Below are 26,484 nucleotides of genomic sequence, written 5' to 3' on the forward strand. Positions count from 1 at the left end.
AATATTCAGTGAAGGCAGTCATAACAGATGACCAGATCTTCTATTTTAACTGGCCAAGTGACTACTTTCTGGGTGGGTTTAGGTCACAGTTCTATTAACCAAGAAGCATGGTCAATAAGGATTCAACAGCTGTTCTATGATCTCAGCATCATTTGAGTGTAGGATCTGTCTTAGCGCTTGGCCTCTGCTTAAAAACCAAAGTAATTCCTTTTCCATACATGATTCTTGGATTTTCTTGAGCAAGATTTATTGAGAAGAAAGAGATGAAGTTATAAGGGTTACAGAAATGGAACTATTTCCTATTTGCAATCAATACATGCTCAATATGCATTAGACCAGATTCTTCCTTACTTTCTTCCTTATTGTTGTTGTGTTTTTTTTTGTCAGTCTGGAAACTGGCCATTAATTTGAGCCTCCAATTATTTACTTAAGAGTAAATCCATTGACGAAAATGGGACTTATTTCTGAGAAAACAGGCAAAAATCCTCTTTGTAGTGGTTTCATATGAATCCTATCCCACCAGCAAATTAAGCAGCTGTAAGGAGATGGTTGAAAGAATTTCACAGCTAACCGATGAAGGATCAGTTATGCAAAAATAGAGGGCTCTTCCCCTTTTTCTTTCAGATTCCCTTTAAAATTAACTCAAGGGCCAACATGTTCCCATAGTCATTAAATGTAATCTAGAATTAGTGATAGTAAAATCTTTCTACTTGTAGATAAATACGCTTCCATGAAGTATAGCAAATTATTTCAGCGTTTCCCAGCCTTAGGAACTTGAAGATGCGTGGACTTCAACTCCCAGAATTCCCCAGCCAGCTGGCTGGGGAATTCTGGGAGTTGAAGTCCACGCATCTTCAAGTTCCTAAGGTTGGGAAACGCTGAATTATTTGCTTAGGAGAAATTTATCCTGTTTCAGCTATTTTAAGTCCTCATTAAATCTCATCCTAGAGCTGCAAAATATATCTAACCATCATCAGCTTCCTTCTAATGCCTCATCTTTTATTAACATCCAGGAGGTAACATTTAGCTTCCATAAACGCCAGTATCTGTTAACTGTTTCACAAAGTATGGTACTGAGGTGGGGGATGGTGTTAAAATGGGGATTCCCAGTAAGTCCTTGACTGATGACCACAGAAATCCAAAATTTCTGTCGCAAAGTGAAATGTTTCTTGGGTGAATTTTGCCCCATTTTATGACCTTTCTTGCCACAGACATCAAAGGAATCGCAGCAGTTGTTAAGTTAGTAACACAGTGGCTCAGTGGACGTGGCTCCCCCATTGACTTTGCTTGTCAAAAAGTCGCAAAGGGGGATCACGTGACAACCCCCCTCCCCTTCCAGGACACTGCAACCAACAGTTTTTATTTTTTTTATTTTAATTCCATTTATATCCCGCCCTTCTCCGAAGACTCAGGGCGGCTTACAAGCTTAGCAGTAGCCTTCATTCTATGTATATGCCTGCTTATTAGGGCTTTCACACACACACACCCCAAGCGGCATTATTACAAAGTCAGCTTATTGCCCCCAACAATCTGGGTCCTCATTGTACCTACCTCGGAAGGATGGAAGGCTGAGTCAACCTTGAGCCTGGTGGGACTCGAACCTGTCAAGCGTTTGAATTTTGTTCACACGTCCATGGAGATGGTCATAAGTGTGAAAAACAGTCAGAAGTCACTTTTTTCAGTTGTACTATTGGAAATTGAAAATTGGACAACTCGTTGTACTTGTAGCATTCATTATAATTTTGAATGGTCACTAAACGAACTCTTGTAATTTGAGGACAACCTTGTAATGACATTTCTGCCAGCAAACCACCAAGCTCAGGCAATACCGCGGGCTTCATCCCTTGCTCTAGCAATAGCTATTTTCATCTATTTACACAATCCTATACTTGTAGGCAAGTCCCTTTACAAGTTGGAGTTACTGGCCTTGAAAATAAAGCACCTTTTGCCTTCAAAGTATGGGCTTGATAAAAACATGATTTGTGACCACTACGGCAAGGCAAAAAAAAAAAAAAAAGGAACAAGGATAAAAAAATAAACCATCCTTTCTGAACCACAGTCTTGATTTTTATCTGTGCTGGTTAAGGACTGCAGTAAAGTGATTGACTAACTGTTGTTGTTTTTTTGAACCCAGGATATGAACGGCACAGAAACCAAGCTGAGCCAAGAAATATATATATATATACATATATATATATACATATATATATATATATATATATATATATATATATATATATATATATATATATATATATATCTGCCAACCGTATGCAAATATTAACAAGGTACAGTTAAAACTTTTGTAACTTATGCAAATGAGATTGCCAGCACAAGGTGAATGAACAGAATCCCTGAGAGGCAGAATGAACGCAAAATCAACAAAGTGAAAAGATCAACCCTCCCTTTTTTTGTGCTTGACAGCAGGAGAGAAGAGGCGGCAGACTGGGAATTGGAGAAGAAAGAAAGAAAGAAAGAAAGAAAGAAAGAAAGAAAGAAAGAAAGAAAGAAAGAAAGAAAGAAAGAAAGAAAGAAAGAAAGAAAGACAGAAAGAAAGAAAGAAAGAAAGAAAGAAGAAGAAAGAAAGAAGAAAGAAAGAAAGAAAGAAAGAAAGAAGAAAGAAAGAAAGAAAGAAAGAAAGAAAGAAAGAAAGAAAGAAAGAAAGAAAGAAAGACACATGCACACATCCGGCCATTGTTGGCAAAGTCTAAGTGCATCGTGTTTTATAGCTTCTCAAGCCAAGAGGCTGATAGGAAGCTGGAGTGATATTGGGGAAGAATTTTAAAGCCTATTAACATACAAAGAGTGAGCAGTGCCAAGAAAGAGAACGTTTGGGGTGATTCTCTTTTTTAAAAAAAAAAAAACGCAAAATGTTGGAATTTAGGAAGGAGGCAACACTGGAAGGAATAGAGCCGTTTGCAAAAAAATGGAATACAAAAAAATGGAATATTCACCTCCGAGCAAGCACCTTGCTGAAGGTCAACTCTTGCCTTGTGGAGGCTATTTTAGTAGCAACTAATCTAGGATCTACTACTCTCTGGGAAAAAAAAAATCTCCCTTTGCAGAGAGCCAAAATCACATCTGTTCAGCCACAGATTGCTGGAACAGGAGGGTGCAAGCATCCAAGAGGGAGTGCCCGGAGTTTTTATGCCAAAGCTTGGCCTCAGGTATTTAAGAGCATCAGGGGAACCCAAACTGCAGCTGTCACAGACACCCCTGCTGTAAAATGGTGAGGCAAGCTTTTAAAAAAAAATAGAATCCCACTCAAAATATAACCTCCAGGAACATAGATCTTGCAGACCTGCAGAAGGAAAAAGAATGTAACCGGGTCGTTTGGGTTAGATGTCTATGGAGAGTCTCAATCATCCAGCTCATGGTTGTCCCAAAGGTGCTTTTTCAAAAGGCAACTGGACTTTCTCGGGTTTTTTTCTTTGAAGAAAGTCCAGTTGCCTTTTGGTAAAAAAACCCCCACCTTTGGGGCAACCATGAACCTGGATGACTGAGCATCTCCACAGACATTTAGCTATGCGCTTTGGGATGAACGCCCTTCGAATGGTGCGGGAGGATGAACAGATTTCCAGAAAACATTGAAGACTCCATCGGTTTGAGATGGAGACGACACAGACTCATCCCCAACAGCCTGCGTCTGTCTTCAACAGTGAAGGGACCCAGGGCAGAAAACATCTTGCAGCTAAGAAGGCTCCACACCCATTTGCACCACTCAGGTGACGCTGAGCACACAGGTAAACCTGCAAATGGTCCCAATGAATCTCTTTAAAAAGGTAAATGACCAGCTGTCTGCCAGGAATATAAATCCTTCCATTCCCAACCATCCGATCCGAGCAAAACATCTTCAAAGAAAAAAACAAGAGAGTCCCGTTGCCTCCTGAAAAAGCACCTTTTCCACCCCCACCCCCCCTAACAATCCATTTCTTTTGTTCAAGCTTTAGGATTTGTTAGTTAACTGAGCAAGATTTAATCACAGGAGCTGAATCTGTAGACCAAAGTAGGAGAGCCACAGGCTTCCCACCTCATCTGTGAATTGGCAGAAGCAAGCCTTGGCTAGTCTTCTCCAACCTGGCGGTTCCCAGGTGTGCTGAGAGTGTAACGGCCAAAATTCCAAATCAGTCATAGCTGTTAGCTGTGAAGTCCAACATATATGGAAGGTGCCATATATGGAGACTGCCAGGTTGGTGAAGAATAGTGTATGCATATGGATATTGCCAGACTTGGGTAGGTCAGTCCATTTCCGTGTTAATTTCATGTATCTTGGCTCCATTTTCACATTAACTGCAATATGCGAACGTCTGCCAGACTTTCCCATTTTTGAAAAAGCAAAATGTCTCACTTCTCAAAGGTCTTTTCTCCTAAAGTTCACTTTTTCAAATACCCAATCGTCTGAAGCTCGGGTTGCCCTGCAAAATCTGGTGAAATAAAACATCCAAATCCTGCATTCTAATCTGTGGGTTAATCTGGGAGCTAGGAAGACATCAGGTTAACTTGGTTCACTAATGCAAAGTGAAGAGAAACTTTGAGCGTGCCTCTGTGTAGCTTCATCCTTTTCCAGATACCACTGAATGAGACAGAGAAGGATTGTATTCATCAGCCTTGAAGTTGTGAATCTCTAGAGCAGGACTGTCCAACCTTGGCAATTTTAAGACTGTGGATGTCGGCTCCTAGAATCTGGGAGCCAAAGTCCACAAGCCTTAAAATTATCCAAGGTTGGACATCCCTGATCTAGAGGGAATTCCTCAACCCCCTCATCCACCCATCTTTTTGAGTTTACATTAAGGAGGCATGATTTTTTTTTCCTGGCCCAGATACTATTATCCTAAAAGCAAGTCAAGTTCAGTTGAGAAAGAGCTGGAGCTCAAACTAAAGCTGATCTGGTTTCACTTGTAGTTCACTTAAATTCCTTCAGTTCAGTTAATACGATTGCTCTCTCTCCCCTTCTACTTTTTATGGGTTCCATCCAGTGGTGGGATTCAAATATGTGAACAACCAGTTCTCTGTGTGGATGCCGCTTCTGGAAGTCCATTCTGGGCCTGGGCAACAAAAAAATTAAGCTACCGGTTTTGCCAAACTGGTGCAAACTGGCTGAATCCCACCACTGGTTCCATCCAAGGACTTTAGAGACAAACACTGGAATCTCACATGAAGAAATCCACATTTACAGCTTTGGTTTCGGGATCCTTGCAAGCTTTTCCCTCCAGCATTTCCTATTTGTCTAAATTTATCCCCAACAGGAAGGATTAGAATCGCGGCTTTAAGGAGGGGTCTTTATGGCTTCATCCTGTCACAACCGATTTCCTGAGCTTTGAACCATATCCAGTCTATAATATGAATATATAGCATTATAGATGCTCAGGTACAGAGCCATTTGTGGTGACAGTAACTTCACCTGAAAGAAAAGCTGAATTCCAAGAGGGATGGGGAAGGAGAAGTGAAGGAAGAAAGGAAAGAACGGGAACATGATGGCTGAGTTTTTGTATGCTAATCCTTCCTTAAATTATTAAAGAAGGGGAAGAAATTATTTACATTGTGCTTCCATTGCATTGCAGTGCACACTGCCAAAAGAAATTCTCACAGCGAGTGATTAAACTTGTCGGGCCTTATTTATTTATGGCGCCTGGTTTCAGAAGGTTTTGAGTTCGCATTCAAGGAGGGGAAGAGAATTTCCCGTCATTACAGGAACAGAGAGTGGGAAGAAGAGCATAGAGGGAGATTGTCTCGATACCTGCTTGCAATTACTTCATTTCTCACAGATAATCACAAAAGGAATTTGTACACAATCCTTTTCAGGAGAACAAAAAAAAAAAAAAAGAGAGAGAGAGAGGCATACCTGAAGTTCAGTCTGGAAAAAGAACTTCTGTGGACACTGTGAACAATCATAAATTTTGTCCTCTTGTCCATGGACAGCAAAGATATGTTGCTGCAATTTATTTGCCTGTACAAAAACTAAGGGGGGGGGGGAAACGACAAAAAGACAACAAGAACAAGGTCAGAGATACAGAAACGGCCATCATAATAACCAAGGACACTGTCTTTGAATGGTGTCTATACCTTTGATCAGGTATAAACATGACCTCAGCACACCTGCTTTTTTACAGTGAACTGATCAAAATAGGTTTTCTTTTAACTTGTTTTTTTTTTAAAAAAAAAAATAAAGCACTAAGGGTCAGAGCCGAAATAACTTAGATTCACATTGTTAACAACGGATCCTGTGTTTGGTTAACTTTGTTTGATTGATCATGAGACAACTGGCTGTTTTCATCCAGAACATACTAAACAAAAGGCCACAGATAAAACCACTGGATAAATTACTAGGCATAATGGTGCTCAGCAAAAAACAAAAGTGGACAACCAAATATTGTGTCTTTTTACATAGTGGCGGTAGTCAGTCAATGGAGTTTAGGTTACAGGTTGCACATTTTTTTCATATTGATTTCAGGGGGACTTTTATGATGAGGATTCAACCCAAATATATGTTCTCTTCCCTAGAGGCTAAAATGAAAATCTGCAGAAAGTTCAGTGCAGCTAAGGAGAGCTAAAAAAAAAAATCAGTTCCATGGCACCTGGCCATTTTCTTTTTAATTTTAGGGGGGAAACCTCCCCCACAAATAAGCAAGTTTACTAATGCTAAAACATCATATGAGATATTTGTGTCTTAGTAACAATTCCTAACTCACTTTATGTAGCCTGTTGATGGTTTATCATTGCGTGTTAAAGCAGATCATTATGGCTTAGTCAGCAAACTGAGGTAGCATGTCAAATGGACATTTCTGACTGGATAGATTCATAGTACGTGTACGTTAAAAATTAAGGTCTCAAGTTTGGATAGGGCACCCCCATACTGCAATCATCCCTCACTAGCTGGGAATTAGGGGCTTTTCATCCAAGATATTTGGAGAAGAACTGGCTCTGTTCAAGCTATGAATGTTTGCAATTCTCATTTTTCCACACCGAGGGCAATCTCTGTTCCACCCTGTCAATTGCTCCATTTATTTAGAAACCATATTGAAAGACTGAGCCCATGATGGGAAAAAAGAATGGCCTAAAATGGAAAGCATGAGGGTGGGAAGGAGATCTGTCTTCCAGGTATCTATAGTTTGAAAAAAGGATATTCTATTTCATGCCACGATTTCTCTTCCCCCCCCCCCCACACCCTTCTAGCTTGCATGAAAAGAAAGACTGTATTTTAACGCTCCCCTGTGTGTCATTTCTGGATCAAGCCATGCACACGAAGCACTTGTCTAGGACCGGCTGTCTTACCTGTAAAACAAACAGGGCATTTGAATGTACCTCCCATCCCCTCGAAGCTGTGCTCAATCAGGTGACACAGGAGCTTTGCTGGAGAGTCAAACATCTGGTTACACAGCTTGCACTCATGATTGATGCCTTCCTCTGCAAGGTTCAAATGATACAACTTGTTAGTGACACAGCAGATTAGCGTCTGAAACGCAGGATTCGGTGAGAAATCATAAATGCCAGTTCAGGCAGCTTGGGGGAAGCCGAAGACACGGCTCTCCCTACAACAGCACGTCTACGGCGTGAAGCTTGTGCGGCGCATTCTGGCTGTACAGCCTCCAGTCCAATTTGAGGAGTTTTTCTGTTTTTCCACTTGGGTGAAAGTGACAGTCGATCTAGCCTCTCGTAGATGACACTGTCCCGGTTTCCCAAAACCACATATGACAACATGGTATCTTGACTCTTTGGAAGGAGGGAGGGAGGGAGGGGAGGGGAGGGGAGAAGAAAAGAAAAGAGAGGCAGGAATGGAGGGAGAGAGGGAATGAAGAAGGAGGGAGGGAGGGAGAGAGGGAGGTGTTGGAGGGAGGGAATGAAGGAGGGAGGGAGGAAGGGAGGAAGGAGTTGGAGGAAAGGAGGAAGTAGGGGAGGGGAGGGAGGGGAGAAGAAAAGGGGAGGGAGGGAGAGAGGGAGGAAAGAGGGGAGGGAGGAAGGACATCCAAAATAAAGAACGTCTGGCCAATCCTGAAAGGAAAAGAGATGTGCCAGAGGCTACTGAAATGGATTGCCCCAGTTACAACTAACATCACAACTACCATAGGTGAAAAAATAGAAGTGGGCACATGGTAACAAAACATTAGGAATCCCAAAATGATAGCTGGAGCCAGTGACACCGTGACATTTCAGTTCTAAGTTGGACAATTAATGACAGCACTCTGTCTCCCCCCCACCCCCACCTTCATATTTGCTTTTAGACTTTCAATTTCTTGCAGCTTGTAGAGAACACACAAAAAAAAATATTCCGCAGAACAGGCTTCCAACAGACGACACAAGAATGAAACGCAACACAAAGAGCAGCGGTGGCTATCTGGAGCTGCAAGGATGCTAAGAAGAATTACTTTTCCCCAAGGCTGAGAGTAGATGCTGGGCGGAGGGGGGGGGAGAGGGTGCAAAGCAAGAGGTGAGGGAAAGAGCAACCTTTCCCCCAGCAAATAGGAACAGAGAATATTGGTAATTTGGTGGGGATGGGGAGGTATGAGGAAATGCATCCATTTTCACTCAGAAACATCCCTGGGAATAATGTTATATAATCACATAGCGCTATTCCTAAGGGCACCATAACCTTATTTGCAAAATGCTTTGCAGTGAGCAAAGCCAAGCCCTGGTTCCGAGTGGCAGATTAACTGCAATGCAATCTTCCGTGTTCACAGTCTTTTGCACCTTATTTTCACCCCCTTGACACAAGCCTATGGTGGAGAAGCCATACATACAGTATGGGCAGCATTACCCTTCTGTCCTCACAGTGGTGTAACATCCTCAAAGCTCTGGAATTCCATTATTGAGAATTAAAACACCATAAAGTAAGAGAGAGCGAGTTTGGTGCAGCGGTTTAAGGTATAAGGCTAGAATCTGGGATGCCAGGAGCGCTAGTCCCGCCTTAGGCACAAAGCCAGCTGGGTGGCCTTGGGCCAGTCATTCTCCCTCAACCCTAGGTAGCAGACAATGGCAAGCCACTTCTGAAATCTTGCCAAGAAAACTGCAGCGAGTCCTGTAGGCAGTCACCAGAAGCCACCACTTATTCAGCAGGAGGAGGAGGAGGAGGAAGAGGAGGAGGAGGAGAAGGAGGAGGAGGAGAAGGAAAAGTGCTGAGAACTATGGAGGCAAGTGTTATGTCTGCTTTGACTCTACTTGCTCTATCACACTGCATTGCAAGCTTTTGAGTTGTCTACCCCAACGCCACTCTAAACAATATTAAAATAATATGATTTTAGCTAGCTCAGTCTGGCTGAGTTCAAACCAGAAATCTTCTTCTAATCTCCCTATTCAGAAGAACTGCATCATGCATCCTTAGGTCATGAATATACCCTATCCTTCTGCACAAGATCTAGGAGAGAAAAAGTGAACAAAAAAGCAAGCCAGGTATTTGGGGTGGGGGCGAGGGGCTAGAAATTGTAATGCATAAAGTGGACACATTAAATATAAACGTAGAAAGGATCCCTATTGCTCCTTAAAAACTTCCCAACTCTCAACATGCCAAAAGGAGCCAGCAAAGTTGGTTTCCCTCATTTAGGAAGACCATAAAAATGTAGACCTGGGCTGTGGGCTTTTGTTCCGTTGCTTGAAATCACGGCTTTCTAGTTGCTGAAAGGTTTATTCTACTGACACGGTAAAATCAGAATGCTATAGATACAGGGCATATCCACCTTAGATATTAAGCCATACTGTGTGGTTGGTGTGAACGCACGCATCCCCTCTTCATTCCTCTGTTAATCACAGCTAACAGCTCTTTGGTTAAATATTTCCGTTAGCATTCAACTGGCAAATTGCCATTGTTTTATGTTCTGGTTAGCAATAACCAGAGTGATGGCCTTAACCATAAAGGTACCAATTGCGGATCTGCTGATAAGATCATTTAACACAGCAAAACTGGTCTTGAATCTAGGTAGCAGCAAAACTCCAAATAAAAATAAAATAAAAATGGCAGAAACAGCCCCTTTCATCCAGCAACGGATTGTGCATTGTTTTTTTTTCTCCTAGAAAACAACATTGTCAGTCTAGACAAAAAAAACCCCACTGTCAACCTAGAACTAAGGAGAAATTTCCTAACCAGAAGAACAATTAACCAGTGGAACGGCTTGCCTCCAGAAGTTGTGGGTGCTCCAACACTGGAAGTTTATAAGAAGTGACTGGACAGCCATTTGTCTGCTTGAGCAATGTCCCTTCCCACTCTGTTATTCTCTATATAAAGCTGATGGTTTTTTTGTAGCTGCGTGGTTGAGGAAGTGTTAATCCCAGACCCTTGTATGCTTTGCAACACAGTCTTTAACCAACTACCCCACAATCAGCACTCGCCAAAAGCCAGCAACCAAATACTCCCTGGGAAATTATATTCCTCTCTTTTCTCATCTTGGGAGAACACGAATTGTATGCCCCTTTTAAGGCAGAGTATGGAAGTATTGCAAACAGTTAAAGCCATGCCAAACAAAACTCAACCCCCCCCATAATACAAATATAAGAGGTTCCCACAGATGTGGAAATTTATCCCAGAGTGGCAAGACATTTTGATTTGCAAATCCACTTCTGAATTATAAGGCCCTCTTCGCACTGTTCGTTCTTTTTCTTTTTCGCATTCCCCTAGGAGTCCATTATATATTTTCTATGTCAATGAAACTATCTAAGAAGAAACAGATACACACACACACACACACAGAGAGAGAGAGAGAGAGAGAGAGAGAGAGAGAGAGAGAGAGGGAAGTAACTAGGGTTCAGCATGGAAATATTTCCCTTTTTACATTTCCCAGAAGGGTCAATGAAAGAAACAGAAAAACCTAGGAAGCTGACTTAAATTAAACCAGATTATTCACTGGTCATTTTGCCACCCTGACCGACAGTAATGAACCAAAGGTTTTCCTAGCCTTATCAGTGCCAACTGAGGGATAGAATCAATATCACGTGAAGCGTTAATACCACTTTATAATGCCTTGGAAAAACCATACTTGAAATATTGCATCCAGTTTGGTCACCAGAGTAATAAAAAAAATGTTGAGACTCTAGAAAGAGTACAGAGAAGATCTAGAACAGGGGTCTTCAAACTTGGCCCTTTTATGACTTGTGGACTTCAACTCCCAGAATTCCTCAGCCAGCATGCCTGGCTGAGGAATTCTGGGAGTTGAAGTCCACAAGCCATAAAAGGGCCAAGTTTGAAGACCCCTGATCTAGAAAGATGATCAGGGGACTGGAGGATAAAACATCTGAAGAGCATTTGCAGGAATTGGGTATGTCTAGTTTAATGAAGAGAAGGGCGAGGGGTGACATGATAGCAGTCTTCCAATATCTAAGGGGGATGTGACAAAGAAGAGGGAGGAAGTTCAACCTATGTTCTCCAAAGAACCTGAAGGCAGGATAAGAAGCAACGGATGGAAACTAGTCAAGGAGAGAAGCAACCTAGAATTAAGGAGAAACTTCCTGACAGTTAGAACAATAAACCAGTGGAACAACCTACCTCCAGAAGCTGTGGATGCTCCAACACTGGAGGTTCTTAAGAAGAGATCGGACAACCATTTGTCTGAAATGGTATAGGGTTTTATGCTTGAGCAGGGGGTTGGACTAGAAGACCTTCAAGGTCCGTTCCAACTCTATTATTATTGTTACAGTTATGTTGTTGTTTATTGTTGCTGTTGTCGTTATTGTTATTATATCCAAGAGCTTTTCCACCATTCTTAGAAACCCAGGTTCGCCAAATATCTGAAACCCTCTAGATTAGCGACTAGATTAACTAGTTTACTTACTCTCCCAGCTTGCCCACCTCACTAAATTATTACAAAGGTGGAACAGAGATGAAGAGATCCAGGTGCTCCAACAACTTGAAAAAAGAACCACCTAACCGAGATCATTCAATTGATAGGAAACGTAAAGTCTAGGAACCACCAGGTTGCTGGGGGGATGTTTGGCTTCTAATAAGAGAAGATTGCTTACAAGGCGCCCAAGTTACCTTAACAGTCCTGGCAATTTAGAAGCTGAGCAACGAAGGGACATCCTCATTATTACCTCCCTATTTATTTCCCTTAAACTGGGAGGGAGAAATATGGAGGAAGAGAAGAGCCAGCTCAGCAGGCTCCTAGAAGAGAGAGACCAAGCTAATAGGTGAACGATAGGCAATCCCTGTCATTTCTGACATTAGAAAGCAGACTTCTGCTTCCTCGGTGTGCCTGCCTTCCAGCGTTCCTCCCCTTAAACCCTCAATCTGCTTGCGGATCTGTTGATTCAGAGCTGAACAAACATGGCTTCCAAACAGAGGTATTCTTCAGGTCTCTTTCTCCATCTCCCAAGTTTGGAATAATAAGCATTAATTTTACACTTCATTTCTCCATACAAAGAGAGAAAGAGAGAGGGGCTGGGGGGGGGTGAGAGAGAGAGGGAGAGAGGGAGAGAACGCGGTCCTTGTTTAAACCAAGTAGGCCTGTGGGATTTTATCTGGCAGAAACTGTGTCAGGCCAAAAGAGAAACAGAATGCTTTGTGTAAAAGTATCATGGGGAGATAAGAGCATTCTGCAATGTTCCCGGTACCTACTTTTGTCTCCAAAAAGCATTTGATCCCTTCCAGACATATATACTTATTTCCATACCGGTCTTGGGGGGAAAAGCTACTAGGAGCCAGAGCTGATTATGTGAATGCTGAAGGTGAAACCTGGGCGGTGCCCACGGTCTCCAAAAGACTGGGATTTGGAGAGTCCTTAATTCATGCTTGTTACTGAGGAGGAATTGAGAATGGTCAGTAGCCCAGCTGTCAGCCTTACCAGATGGACCAGACAGAAAACACGACAGATGAGCTGCTTCTACTTAGTGTAATGCTAGATTAACAGAATCTTGAAAATCTGCAAATACAATTCTTCCTCTTCTCTTTCACATCCTGAGAAAATAGGGAGGGTCCTTCTGAGCCTCTTGCCCCACCCATTAGCTAGTTGAGGGCTAAGCTATCTCTTATCTCACCGTTCCTTAAGTAGTATACCTTCATCCTGTCTCCCAAGGTCCTTCCTGCCATATCATTCCATTGGCTGAGCAACAATGCTGAATTCAACACCTTCAGTTCAACAGCAATAGCACTGAAGGAGATGAGCAGCCTGAGCCTGAGGGAGGGGTCAAACACGTCATCAGTCTCAAGTCCTTTCGCATCCACAAAAGATCTAAGTCCAGCCCATCTTGAATTCCTTATCTGCCGCCAATTTGCCTTGACTGTCAGTAGTTCAGATTCTTGTAGAGAGCTTAAGCTTGCCATACACCTTTATATTCATTTCAACTGCCTGGACACCAAATTTCCCATGCTTGACAAGCTCTTAGACTTATATACTGCCCCATAGTGATTTACAGCACTGTCTGGGTGGTTTACAAGGTCAACATATTGCCCTCAACAGTCTGGGTCCTCATTTTACTGATGTGGGAAGGATAGAAGGCTGAGTCAACCTTGAGCCGGTCAGGATCGAACTCCAGACTGTGGGCAGAGTTTGCCTTCAATACTGTACTCAACGGCGCCACAACAGCTCTACAAAAAGACACAAAGAACCCATGGAAAAATCCCATGTTTCCCACAGCTTGGCTCTCTTCCCTTTCCCACATTGCCCTCCTGCTCTGTCAGTTGAACACATTTTGTTTCCACTGGTATTTAATAAGAATTACACTCCGCACCATCCTCCCGTAAGAGAAAAGAGGCCGATTGACACTTCAATATTCATAATTGTTCCCATTGGGTGATCTCTCTCTCTCTTTTTTACAAAAACTATTAACTTTACCAGGCTTCCTTTGATGAAACGCAAGCCACTTTAGGCATCGTCTCGCCAAGAAAGGGCATTCAGACAAATGAGCTTGCAGATAGGAGACAACCCGCCCTGACTGGACTCTGTGTTACGGATAATGTGGTGTGAAGCCTCAGTCCTAGCAGCTATTCAGATTACGATTATAAACTATATTAATGACGACATAAAAGAGACACCCCGCTGAGTAACTAATACCGGATGACATGCTTTCACTTATTTATTTTGGGCACCACGTATTTATTTTGGGTAAGTGAAGGGAAAGGCCACGGCTATTCGAGCGGCTTCTGAGACACAAAAGGAAGCTAAATCTTTCTACAGCTCGGTTTCTGTATCTTAAGATTTTATGGTACACGGGCTCAGATTTCCTCTCTGAGGGAGATGGGTGGTTTAAAAACAGATAGATATGGATGGATGGATGGATGGATGGATGGATGGATGGATCGATCGATCGATGGGTGGGTGGGTGGGTGGGCAGGCAGGCAGAGAGTTTAGAGAGAGAATGAGAGGTAATAGATAATAAATGACAGATGATAGATAGATAGATAGATAGATAGATAGATAGATAGATAGATAGATAGATAGATAGAGATAGGCAGGCAAGCAATCAGACAGACAGAGAGTTTAGAGAGAGAAAGATGATAGATAATAGATGATAGATAGATAGATGATAGATAGATAGATAGATAGATAGATAGATAGATAGATAGATAGATAGATAGATAGGCAGGCAGGCAAGCAGGCAGGCAGGCAGGCAGGCAGGCAGATAGACATGGAGAGAGAGAGAGAGAGAGAAAGAGAGAGAGAAAGAAAGAGAGAGAGAGAGAGAGAGAGAGAGAGAGAGAGAGAGAGAGAGAGAGAGAGAGAGAGAGAGAGAGAGAGAGATCCCTAGTAGATACTGTAGTGGGGGTGGCAGAAAATAAAATGGATGAAAGGTTGATACTTCTAAAATTACAGCTTTGCCTTTGCAGAAGACGCCTGGCTTTGTTGTTTCAGGCATCTTTTAACCACCACCACCACTACCACAACACACCTTAGCACACCATGCCCTTCCTTGGATCTCACTACACCACATCATTGCTTATTCATGACTTCGCCTTCCAGAAAGGCAGGAGAGGAGCCCCTGAGCTTATTCCAATTGCAAAGGAACCTCTTTGCCTTTCTAATTCAGTGAGGGCGAGGAAGGCGCTAATGTCACACCTTAGACAGACAACACAATTGTAGTATTGATTTGTGATTAAACACTGCAGAGAAGATAACAGGACCAAATTCCAGGCAAAGGTCTATTGAGAGCATCCTCAGCTAATTTAACAGCCCATCTCAGGTCAGAACAGCCTCAGTTTCACGGGACAAGGAAGCAAACCTTGGTTTGTACATCATCAGAACCTCAATCCTCGCCTGTTGTCCCTTTTTTTGAGGTTGCCAAATGATCCGGGCAAGATTTTAACGTCCTGTCGTGTGTCACGAAAACCCAGGAAGAAATCAGTTACTTCTTTGGCGTCATTGCTGTCCACAATCAGGTCCTCCAGAGGATGCTCTCCTGTAGCCTTCTGGACAAATGAGAATTCCTCCCCCCCCTACACTTCTTCATCCTTGCACCTCCCATAGGCTTTTTCCCACCCAGACTCCTTGGGGACCCACAAATGAGTTTGCGCGTTCTTTCCCCGGGAAGAAATGGGACAAAAGGAACTCTTTCCAACTGCACACCCCGACAATTAAGGAGGCTGGGTTTGTGAAAAGAAGGCTGGGATTGATGACATGGGCAGCCCAAGCTTCACCTGGGGAACTGGGTGTAGATCCTCCGAGGATTGTGCCGGAGGTCAGTTACCATAGCAACGGAGAATGAGCTCAACCTTGTAACTGACCCTTATCTTTTTTTGATCTGTTGGCCACTTGGGGCAAGAACTGGAAATCAGCTGGAAAATAATCCAGTCACATATTATAAAGAAAACTATCCATACTTATTTGCACAAACAGAGGGAGAATTTTTTTCCTTTTTCCTTTTAACCCAGGCAATCGTGCTACACGCTTGCCTTTAATAACGGTGTACTGCTTTGCAACCTTGCGTAGACCCAATTAATAATATAGAAAAGCAGAGAGTGGGGCTTTTTTTGTTGTTCCCCTGTCCTGTTTTGATGTTGATGTTTAGCTTGCCTTTTGTGCCCACCTCCCCCCCAGTCAAATAACCCCACAGACACCTCTAAGCCGGCCGAAAAATCTGGGGAGGTTTTTTTTTTGACTGGAAGTTGAGAGCTTAGCGAGTGGAAGATTTCAATCACTGAAATGTAGATGCCACTGGATTCATCACATTATATTGTGCCCTTAAATTATTATTCAATTAGTGCAGGTTCGAGTCCCACCAGGCTCAAGGTCGACTCAGCCTTCCATCCTTCCGAGGTAGGTAAAATGAGGACCCAGATTGTTGGGGGCAATAAGCTGACTTTGTAATAATGCCGCTTGGGGTGTGTGTGAAAGCCCTAATAAGCAGGCATATACATAGAATGAAGGCTATTGCTAAGCACATTGGTTTGTGCTTAAATTGTAAGCCGCCCTGAGTCTTTGGAGAAGGGCGGGATATAAATGGGATTAAAATAAAATAAAATAAAATAAAATATTATTTTTTTTTAAAAAAAGCATTGAATCACAATTTGCAGTACAGGTAATCCTCGACTTACAACAGTTCATTTAGTGACGCTCGAAGTGGCAACGGTACTGAGAAAAGTGACTTGTGTCTGTTTTTTTTCACCCTTACAGCTGTTGCGGCATCCCTGTGAGCATAGCATCAAAATTCAGATGCTTGGCAACTGACTCAGACTTATGACAGCTGCAATGTTCCGGGGTCATGGGACTGCCCTTTTGCGACCCTCTGACAAGCAAAGTCAATGGGGAAGATGGCTAGATGATAAAATCATAAGACTACGTCTGATTTACTTTGGCCAAGTCATGCGTGCAAATTCATTGGAGAAGGCTCTCTTCATGGGAGAAGATCAGAAGAAATTGTATCTTCCCCTGTCTCTTCTTTACTGTCCAGCTCAATTCAAGAACCCCCAATCTCGGACTGATCATAACTGTTACTAAATAAATTGACAACATCATCTAGTCATCATCCTCAAGGCAGAAAAGAAGTAGGTCTTCTCCAGATGTTATGGATATAACTCTCATCAGGTCTACCCAGATGGGTCAATTACAAGAGATTGTGGTCTAAAACACGGGTGTCAATCTCAAACGTGTCACGTGATGTATCGTGATGTATCACGATGTTTTGTGCCTTCATGGACACATCTGGCCCTCAGGCTTCCAGTTTGACACCCTTGGCCTAAAACATCTGGGAAGCATCATGTTGTCTCCCCTTCAATCCTTGCGTCTTCATTCTATCCTCTCATTTTCCACCAGCAACTTGGTGCTTGTCATTATTGCCTCACTTCCTTTCAGAAATAGAATTTTGCTTTCAAAATACATTTATATAATCTAGAGTGGCACAAGGCTGATGTCTTTTATGAACTGGAGATTGGTTAATAAAATCTTCTAAGCCTGCTTCATTCTTATGACAATTTTACTCTTATGTTTTCAAGGGATATGAAAGCTGTCTGCAGTGGTTAGAAACATCATTTTAATGAAAAATGATAACACTGGGAGCTGGCTACGTCTAGGTATTACTTTTTTAAAAAAAGGCAATGAGATGAGTTGGAATTTCAAAGCGTGCATTTGTTTTTGGAAATATTCTATAGTGGAGACGGGAACTGATACATGCTCTTTTTTCTTGTCTATTTGTTCTGGGCTGTCCTTCCTTTAGAACTGTTGGCCAGAACGTCACTACGGTGCTCAGACAACCAAGACTGAAAAGCTAGTTTTAAAAAGAGTAAATGATATTCACACAGACTATTCCCCAAACCACCATTCAGTGTTCACAGTAGGTAACAAACCAACTGTCACTGCCTTTTTACAGTCAGATCACAAGTTACTGTGCCGAGATTAATTCTGAGGAGCTGCAGAAAAATTGGGGTGGAGGGGTGGCATCTTATAATCTCCCCTTTGGTGAAAGAACATGGGGTCAAATTTGAGGTCTGCATCACATCCATAAGGTTTTTACCCATTGCTCCATCCAGTGCCAATAATAATAATAATAATAATAATAATAATAATAATAATAATAATAATAATAATAATAATAATAATAATGATGATGATGATGATGATGATGATGATGATGACGACGACGACGATGACATTGGAAGGGACCTTGGAGGTCATCTAGTCCAACCCCCTGCTCAGGCAGGAAACCCTATACCATTTCAGACCAATGGCTGTCCAGTCTCTTCTTAAAAACCTCCAGTGTTGGAGCATTCACAGCTTCTGGAGGCAGGTTGTTCCACTGGTTAATTGTTCTAACTGTCAGGAAGTTTCCCCTTAGTTCCAGGTTGCTTCTCTCCTTGACTAGTTTCCATCCGTTGTTTCTTGTCCTGCTTTCAGGTGCTTTGGAGAATAGCTTGACTCCCTCTTCTTTGGGGCAATCCCTTTATTTTATCTGGAGTTTGCATTCATCCACATTTTTTAAAAAAGCACCTCTCAAACTGTATGCAAGTGCATATTTGGATTCATTTAAGCAGCTGAGAACTGTATCACAATATGTTCTGGACAGCTACCTCCCGATCATCCTAGCCATTAGGCAGATGTGGATCAGGTCCTTTGCTACAAGGCTGTATAAGAATTAAGTTAATTTTTAATTGAGTTACTTCTGTGGTTCATGCGTGAGGAGGAGCATTGAGGCTATGAATCTCAGAACAGCTTATGGGATTCCCAGAATTTTAGTCTGACAGTTTTGGAGCTTTTAGATATCTATAAAACCCTGAATATTGCTATTTTTAAGACTAAGGAGCTTTGAAAAGATGAAATAGATGATATGAATTCCAGTAGTAAGAAAAATCAGCCCGAGAAGCAATGTTCAAGGGACGAGTGCTAAAAAAATGAATGGGCTTAAATTATTTGACTGGATTGGGTGGCGAAGCAATTAGGTGGAAAAAAGCACTTCATTAGAGGACTACCCAAGGGATTGGTCATTTATCTAAATACACCTTTATGAACATTTGCACACCAAAGATAAGTGCTGCAGAGAGAAACTATACCTAAAAAAAAGAGAAACAGACAGAAGACCAGTAGGCAACCTTCAAAACAGAAAGCCAGAACTCCAGACATGTTCCCTGTTGCATTATTTTTCTATGTGCATATTTTCAAACCCCTCACGAAGAGGGTCTTTCAATGGGGACCCCAAAACAATGCTGTTCCCCAATAACTTCAGGGTAGGTCACCAGCCCAATGATCTCCAACGAATCAGATAGAACAGAAAAGAGACTGAACTCCAGTCTCTACAAAACAGCTTGCAGAATATGCGCTGAAAGATCACCGAGAGCTGATGGTTTTCCAAACGCGTGCTACACAAAATATTTTGCTAGACCACGCTTCCTATTTTAGATTTCAAAAATAATGAAGATTTAAAAAAAAAAAAACCGGAGCAACTGCATTTGTATTTTGAATGTTAATTTGACAAAAAGAAGTGCGCATGAGGGAATGTTTATAATCAGAACACCAATAAACTAACAAATGACTCTAGTATTTTATAAGCTTGTTAGGAACAAATCACTCCCTTAGCTTATATTTACTTACTGATGAATCATAAAAGGCCTCAATACACAAAGAATAAATTCCAAAAAAGATTTCTTGATGGGTAACATCTATCCTGCAAGCTTTGCAACTTATTATGAGAATCTTACAGCTCACCTGTTTCCTGGACAAAGAATAACTTCCCACCAATTCAGCCTGTAATCCTGATCTGTTTTTCCCCCTCTGCCCTTCTATGCACACAGGAGATTATCCTAGCTTGCAGAAGCAAAGAACCAACTACCTTCTCCTGCCCTTACGTTGCTTGGAGAGCAGTCTCTGGGACCACATCCAATCACGCTAATCTGCATAATGATGAAGCTCTACAGGGACTGTTCAGTCTTAAGAGGCAACAGAGAAAACACACACGCCGTCCTCTAAACAAGCATGACTGGATGAACAATACAAGCTGCACAAAATTGAAAGATATGAGCAGGGACGAAGAAAAATCTGGATCTGTGCATGGGTTGGACGTTGGATGGTCCCAACGTTTCCCACCGTGGAAGCCTTATTGGCTGAACTCAACCATATTTCCTGGGAATGTGGCTAGGAGATGCCAAAGGGAGATAGAGAAAACCCTAGTTTTCCTCCATTGGCCCATGCATGAGTCATCTGGACCATTGGCTGGAGCACAGATGGCAATTCAGCATCTGCAGACTCCCAAAAGATTGCCATGGGTTCCCCCCACCCCCACAGATGGCAATTCATCCAGGTGAAATTATATCAAAATAGTACTTTCAAGGATATATTTTGAGCATATTAAGCTTCCTTCTTCTGATGGATCCAAATTATGAAACAAAGATTTGGTGTTCCTCATTCCAGCTGCACCTCAGATTACTCAGAACCACTTAATTTAGCAATATTAATAGCATTTAGACTTATATACCACTCTGTAATGCTTTACAGCACTCTTTGAGTGGTTTACAAATGTTAACATACTGCCCCCAACAATCTGGGTCCTCATTTTACTGACCTCAAGAGGATGAAGGCTGAGTCAACCCTGAGCCACGTCAGGATCAAACTCCTAACTGTGGACAGAGTTTGACTGCAATACTGCATTCTAACCACTGCTCAACCAGGGCTCCTTTGGTAGGTGGTCTTCAACACTGAGCTAGCCTGACAGGACCCCAACCTTCATTTTCATGGCTGTCCCATGGTTTCTGTCTCTTGCTTACACTAAATCATGATGAAACGTTGGGCAGTGTCTTAGATTACTAGATGGCACATTCTTTATATCTATACAGAGATATATAACAGGCTCATAATCAGCATGTTAATACAAGCTGTGTACAGAGAGGTGGGAGCTGGCACAAGGGTATTTTTCACATAAATGAAAGTAAGTGAACTGCACAGTAATGAGTGCATTAGGTAGATCTGCTTGGCACACATATTTATTGGGTGAAACCATTATTGGGGGTTATCTGGACATATATTTAATAAAGCATACACGCTTAAGGCACCCAGCAGAGTTTTACACAAAGACCTTATTTGTGGTCTAGGATGATGAATCCACTTAACAGGAGTCATAACATTCTGGCTGCCTCCAACCTTTCCAGCAGATGGTGATAAGAGATACCGTACCTTGGTGGCCACAGCAGCAGAATTTTCATCCTTAATCGATTCCAAGAGGGAGATCATTTCTGAATCTCATAGAACAAACTCTGGCAATTATTCTAGCTGTTTGTAGAAATAAAAATTCCGACAGCGTTTGACGCGGAGAAGTCAAGTGTCAAACTTTATCCCAAGGATGGTCAAATTCTTTTGGGTGTCTGCATCTCATTTGGTGGTTTCCTGCTCCTCGTTTGAATTTCACCGTACCAGTTTCAGGAATTTTTATCATATTGGTAGTTATGAAGGTGGGAAAGGATATTGCATTGCATGATGTTATTTGCAAGCCTTGTGCTTCATAGATTTGCCAGACTGCCTAAATAATGTGGTACCGGTAAGAGATTCGGGTTAATAGATTAAGAAAGAATCCATCATTTTGAGCTATGATGTGGAGGATGATAGACAGCCAGCTCCTTTGCTGACCTTGGTTGATCTTAAAACACTACACAAGAAAGACCATCGCAGAATACCAATACCTTGCAAAATTGTTAAAAACATCCTCCCGAACGAAGGCAAAACTGGAACATTTCTGTCGCCAATGTAGCTTCATGGACAAGTTTGAGGAGGTTACCAAAAGTGAAGCTCAACCTGGCCATATCTACACAACCAATGAGGAAGAACATACTGCTAAGCTTGTAAGCCGCCCTGAGTCTTCGGAGAAGGGCAGGATATAAATGGAATTAAAATAAATAAAATAAATAAATAAATATGGGAAACTGAAGGAGATGAGACAAATCCATCCTTAAAAACCTGTGGAAACACAGCAAGTGAGCTCAGAAGCATGAACTTCCTACTCCACTGAAAGCCATCTTGAATTCCAGATGGAGATAGAGCAAAGAAAGTGATGACCTTGATGGAGAAAAGAGAGATCCATTAACAAAGCAGCAAGGAGAAAAACAGGGTGTGAGTCCAAAACAAGAGGAAGATATGTCTAAATACCTAAATACCAATACCCCCGCCCCCAGTTCACATGAGTATACAGAAAGAGAAGAAGCAAAGCACAAATGCTCACTAAACGAATGGTTGATAAGTCAAGGACTGTCTGTAATCCTGAAGATGCCTTTGCCCCAAAATGGCAGTTACGGCTTTGAAAAGAAGCCAGAATTAGACTCAGATACAAAGATTTCAAGCCATTTGTCCTTCCCTTGTGAAGCCAATAAAGCAAGAATCGCTGCCATTTTTCCCCTATTTATTTATTTTTTTTAACACCAAGATTAATGTTGCAAACTGTCACTTGCTCCAGTAAAATTTATCAACATTATTATACACCTTAGCAACTGCCACTACAGACAAATGCACTACATTAAAATTTGGTCGAGAGCTCCCTCGTGGAAACTCTCGTGGCAATCTGTATAACGGTTTTATATATTTATGCTATTTAATGGTACAAAGCAATAATTATGACTTCATTCGCTGATAAGCCACAGCATTACATAAATCTGAGGCGGATTTGGAACATGCCTGCTTTTGTCAGTGGCCTGACTAGTTGTAAATTACGCCGCTGTTAAAAAAAAAATAATAATAAAGAAATATTCTAAGCAAATATGAGGAAGCAGCAGGAAGCTAATAATATGCTTCCAGCTGTTCCAGTTAACCTGCAAATGTGGCCATCTGCACCTCAGGAGAAAAAGGGAAAGGAGAGATGGAGGGAGGGGGGAAAAAGGGAGAAAAGGCATGGCTGAACCTGGCTCAAAGCATAGACTCATCACAGTAGGAATGACCGTGCTCCTTTCTGGCCAAACAAGCTCACATACAAAAAAAAAAAACAAAAAACAAAAAAAAAACAACAACCAGGGGGGAAAAAGTGATTGAAGAAGAAAGAATATCTTCTCCCCTGGACTTACGTACAAAAAAAGAAGAAAAAGAAAAAGAAAAATCTCTTGCTAATGCCTTTATTCTAGAACATTCCATCTTTCACCTCTGGGGTTATGACTGACTGCATTGCAGGCTTGTGTGGAGAAGAGGAAGGAAAAAAAAATCCCTCACAACTTCAATCTCCAGTTGGGTTTTTGTTGTTGTTGTTTGAGTTGGGTTTTTTAAACACCTCTTGTAACCCCCAAGTTGAGCACTGAGAGAGAGAGAGAGAGAGAGAGAGAGAGAGAGAGAGAGAGAGAGAGAGAGAGAGAGAGAGAGAGAGAGAGAGAGAGGTTTTATGGCAATAAATTATCTTCCTTCTTTAGATGATTCAGCTAGATTGGAGAGGGACAAAGGACATGCTGTTGAGTGAAATGGAAATGCTCAGAAAAAAGGCATCACAGATATTTCTGGGCATGGCTCCCAAACCTTAGGACACCCATAAGAGGACACCTGTGAGTAGCATTTGCTAGAATACTATTTTACTTGAGATTCAGACACAATGGAAAAAGAAAGAGACAGCAAATCTGGGTCACAAGGATCCTACACACATACACATTGGTCTTTTCCAGCTAATCTTTAGAATGCTACATATTAATAAACTAGGAATACTACTCTAGAGGCCTCCTTCTAAATAATGCACACCTTTTCTAGGAAAAGTTCTACCAGATACTCAAGACCATTCCAATTCTGTTGAAGGAGATTGGCGAGCTTCTCTGCCCGATGGAATTTGTTTAATTATAGAGGTGAGGAATATCATCACAAGTATCCAACAACCAGGAACACAAGTAGCACATGATCCCCTGATGCCTGTTTCCCACTGCAGTCTGAAAACTGTGCAATGAAATTGAAGCATGAACCACGAAGACGTCAAATGCTATGTTCTCGCTTGCAAATTGATGGACTGCATCAGCCTTCAGAAGAGCTAATATATAACGTGATGACTTAAGAAAATAGTATCTGTGAAAAAGACGGGCCAGAATCCATTCATACCTATGCTATTCAATCAGTTGAGCTGCGCGGCCAGTAAGGACTGATCCCAACATGGGATTATTTGTCTGAACGTTCCCGCCTTTTAAAAATGCCTTCACCTGTAATCCTTCAGCTAGTAAGCTCCCCAAAATATCACAAGTGAGAACAGAGACTTAAGCAGCAAGGAAAACAGACGATGGAATCAAGTTCTAGGATCTGAACTAACAGGAGACCTTCCCATCAACGACATAGAGCAGGAAGACAGTGAAGGGAGCTGTTACACCCGCACCAAGTATGAATCTTCTACCAGGCTTTAGGAAGATGCCCATGAAAGAGTCATGTTGGCACAGTGGTTAGAACGCAGTACTGCAGGCTACTTCTGCTGACTGCCGGCTGCCAGCAGTTTGATCCTGACCGGTTCAAGGTTGACTCAGCCTTCCATCCTTCCGAGGTCGGTAAAATGAGGGCCCAGATTGTTGGGGGCAACATGCTGACTCTGTAAACTGCTTAGAGAGGGCTATAAAGCATTGTGAAGTGGTATATATAAGTCTAAGTGCTATTGCTACAGTATACCAGTGTGTTTGCTGACTCTTGGAAACATTTAAGTCAGTTCTTATGTTCAAGGAAAGGAATGTAAAGAAAGGTTGTGTCATAACATGAACACCCTCTCTGCTAATTGTGGTTTGTCTCCTAATTTGTCATCCTTCCTTCTTAGGAGTTGAAGTCCACAAGTCGTAAAGTTGTCAAGGGTGAGGATCCCTGATCTAAAAGGCTTTCCATCAGACTGAAGCACCGAGAACAGACAAGTGGGGGAGAGAGAGAGAGTAGCGAGAGATAGACTAAGCATACGAGCAAAGTCATCAGGACTTGCTGCATATTAAAAGCTGATAAATGATTAATAATAAATTGGAGTGGTGTTTCCAGTAAGGTAAGTCTTAAATTACCCAAGGCGTCTCACAGCCCATTCAGAACTAAGTTGCAAGTGATGTTCCCCCCGCCACCCCCCACCCAAGGAACTTACAGCATTGCTGGGCGTGAATTCCGCCTCACCAGTCTTAATATCTAGCTGTCGCCATGATTTTCCTCTAGCAGTTGTAGGCTCAGAAGAAGCCTCTGCACTCTGAATATCTTAAATGCAGTTCTTCTCTTCCCCCCCCTTCCACACTGGTTCATTTTTTTTGGTGGGTGGGCAAGGGAGGAAGGATTTTTTAATATGAATATACTGTCAAGGTCCTGAGATATTAAAAATGACAATACATTATTACTGCGGTAGAGAGATCTCCAGGGTACCGAGAGGTAGGATTTTTGAAAACCAAAGTGAAAAATCAATAGTAATGCACAAGAATTCATAAAGGAAACGTGTCAGTCTGTATCACCGAAGACACGTTTGAAGTTGGGCTTTAAGCGAAAATGACAACTACAAGCCATCTTAAAGAGAGGACAAGGAAGTGGCCTAAATGAGAAGGCCTTTCATTATTACTGGGGAAAGAGAGGAGAGAGTAACTTCCTTTCTGCCTGTGATGGACCACACCAAGGCTTGAAGGTTAGCTGTTCCATTTTAACATGACCTGAAGTTTCAACAGAAGACGAGAGGCTGAATTACTCAGTGCTGGTCTCCACATGGGCAAACAGCTCTTGAATGTCCTTCTCCTTCTTCATGACCGTCTCTGGCTGTAGTTTCCCCAAACTCAAACTACAAACTCAGGGCACATATCAGCAACTACAACCAGAAGCAGGTGAGCTGTCTGGATGGCTTAAACTACCATACCTACAATCCTTTGCCACTGGTCATGCTAGATGGAGCAGAGTGATTTGGAGATGTCTCATGAAGGGGTGCCACACCCACTAGCTGAGATGGGAATAAGAGGTCCTGGGTCAAGACACCTTTGCATAACGTGAAGATTGCTTGGACAAAGATGTCACAAGGAATTAATTTGACCAAAACCCTGCAGATTTGAAGGGAAGGGAAGGGTGGTGTAACTCCAGTTTTTTACCCTGTTAGCAGGAATGGGGAACTCATCTTCTTCCCAATGCCAGTAAAGAACAACTCCTAGAAGCTCTCACCACTGATATGCAGGATTTGCAGTCCAGCAATGGTTGGGGAGACCCAGATGTTCCTCTCCTAGCAGAACCATGAGGCTTTGGTACCAATGCACATTATGCCAAGCTTTTTCTGCCAGCCCCTCCCTGTGGATGTTACAACTACGTTAGGCACAAAACGGCTTTAACTTCTGTAGTTACTCTCTGAAGCACAAGAGAGCACAGTACGGCAACCAGATCCTTCGTGAACTTCTTCGGTAAATGCCTTGTGCACTCACAGAGTGCTGCATAACTCAAAAATTATAATTAAAATGTCTCAGCCCCTGTATTTATAGTAACAGTTAAACTACTGTGCTTTCTTGAAGTCAGTGTCATTTACTCGGGACCAGCTCTCTTTATGGTGAGCAGAACTTTGAAACTGTACCATGGGGATACAGCCCAGCCACATGTAACTCAATATATGTCAACAGCTGTAAAAATAACAGTGAGAGGGTAAACTACCAGCACAGATAGAAAGTCCTCTTTTGCACATCTGTTTTTAGAAGTGCTTTTTCTCCTCCAATATGCTTCCGCACCATCAGCC

The 26,484-nt window shown here is 42.2% G+C and overlaps 1 protein-coding gene across 2 annotated transcripts in view; it reads right to left on the reverse strand.

Annotated features, from left to right (window-relative positions):
- ZNF423 (zinc finger protein 423) overlaps positions 1 to 26,484 on the reverse strand; it is a 223,763-nt gene that overhangs the window by 22,687 nt on the left and 174,592 nt on the right. For both annotated transcript variants that reach the window (XM_083370194.1, XM_083370195.1), the window contains 2 exons: positions 7,273 to 7,404; positions 5,843 to 5,958 (listed from right to left, as the gene is read on the reverse strand). In XM_083370194.1, coding sequence (XP_083226320.1) covers positions 5,843 to 5,958; positions 7,273 to 7,404 — 248 coding nt within the window. The remainder of the gene's footprint in view (positions 1 to 5,842; positions 5,959 to 7,272; positions 7,405 to 26,484) is intronic.

This window comes from Vipera ursinii, assembly GCF_947247035.1.
Source record: "Vipera ursinii genome assembly, chromosome: 10".
Classification (NCBI taxonomy): domain Eukaryota; kingdom Metazoa; phylum Chordata; class Lepidosauria; order Squamata; family Viperidae; genus Vipera; species Vipera ursinii.